Here is an 899-nt window from a genome sequence, read left to right on the forward strand (position 1 = left end):
GCTGAGGGGCTGAGGGGCTGAGTCAGGGGGTGGTGGGGGGCTGATGCTCAGGCTGAGGTTGCGTTGGCCGCAGAAGCTGTGAAGGGCGCGGGGATGCACCGCCAGCCTGCTCTCCGACAGCCGCCGAGCAGCGAGCAGCGCTAGCCAGCTCTGACCTCACGCTGCGCAGCACATCCAGGGAGCAGCGGCTACCGCCTGCGGAGGAGCTGGGCTGAGGGCTGCTGGAGTCCAGGTCCTCCTTCCTGGCAGAGGAGGCTTCTTCCTCGTGCTCATTCTCTTTTTCCTCCTCCCCCTCCTCCTCCCCCTCCTCGGGTAATTCCTGCGGTTCAGCCTCCAGGTCTCTGACTTCAGTACGTGCAGGTACCAGGTCGTTTTCAGGACTGACCAGTAAGAGCCAGGCTGGAGGGGCTGACACTATTCCCAAGTCACCACATTGGTAAAGGCAAGGTCCCTGGATGGCTGCCTCTACCCAGAAGAGAGCCTGTGTTTCCAAATTGAAGTCATGCTGCTGAGAGAGAAAGGGAGGTGCCGTGAGGCTCCACTGGGGCAAGCCAGGACCCTGGGGGCACAGTCGTCACTGCTGGCCTAGGCACCCTGTTCAGACTTTACAGGTGGGTAAAGCTCTGACTCTGAGCTTTGGGCATCCTCACAGCCCACTTTCACCTTTCCTCAATAGCTCTCACTAGAGCCGATGGCTATCATAGCAGGTCAATGGTGAATTCTGGCAAGAAGGATACATCGAGGAATGAGTTAACAGAATAAAACCCGATTTTTAAAAAAAATCCAGTATTGGCCAGGTGTGGTGGTGCACGGCCTTTAATCCCAGCACTTGGGAGGCAGAGGCAGGCAGATCTCTGTGAGTTCTAGGCCAGCTGGAGCTACAGGGAGACCCTGTCTCA

At 58.0% G+C, this 899-nt stretch overlaps 1 protein-coding gene across 1 annotated transcript in view; it reads right to left on the reverse strand.

Moving 5' to 3' along the window:
* The window catches only part of Ubap1l (ubiquitin associated protein 1 like), a 25,733-nt gene that overhangs the window by 13,084 nt on the left and 11,750 nt on the right, over positions 1–899 (reverse strand). Inside the window, 2 exon segments of the mRNA XM_008836310.3 lie at positions 8–132; positions 134–505. Coding sequence (XP_008834532.1) covers positions 8–132; positions 134–505 — 497 coding nt within the window.

This window comes from Nannospalax galili, unplaced genomic scaffold (assembly GCF_000622305.1).
Source record: "Nannospalax galili isolate Female #2095 unplaced genomic scaffold, S.galili_v1.0 scaffold54, whole genome shotgun sequence".
NCBI classification, from domain to species: Eukaryota; Metazoa; Chordata; class Mammalia; order Rodentia; family Spalacidae; genus Nannospalax; species Nannospalax galili.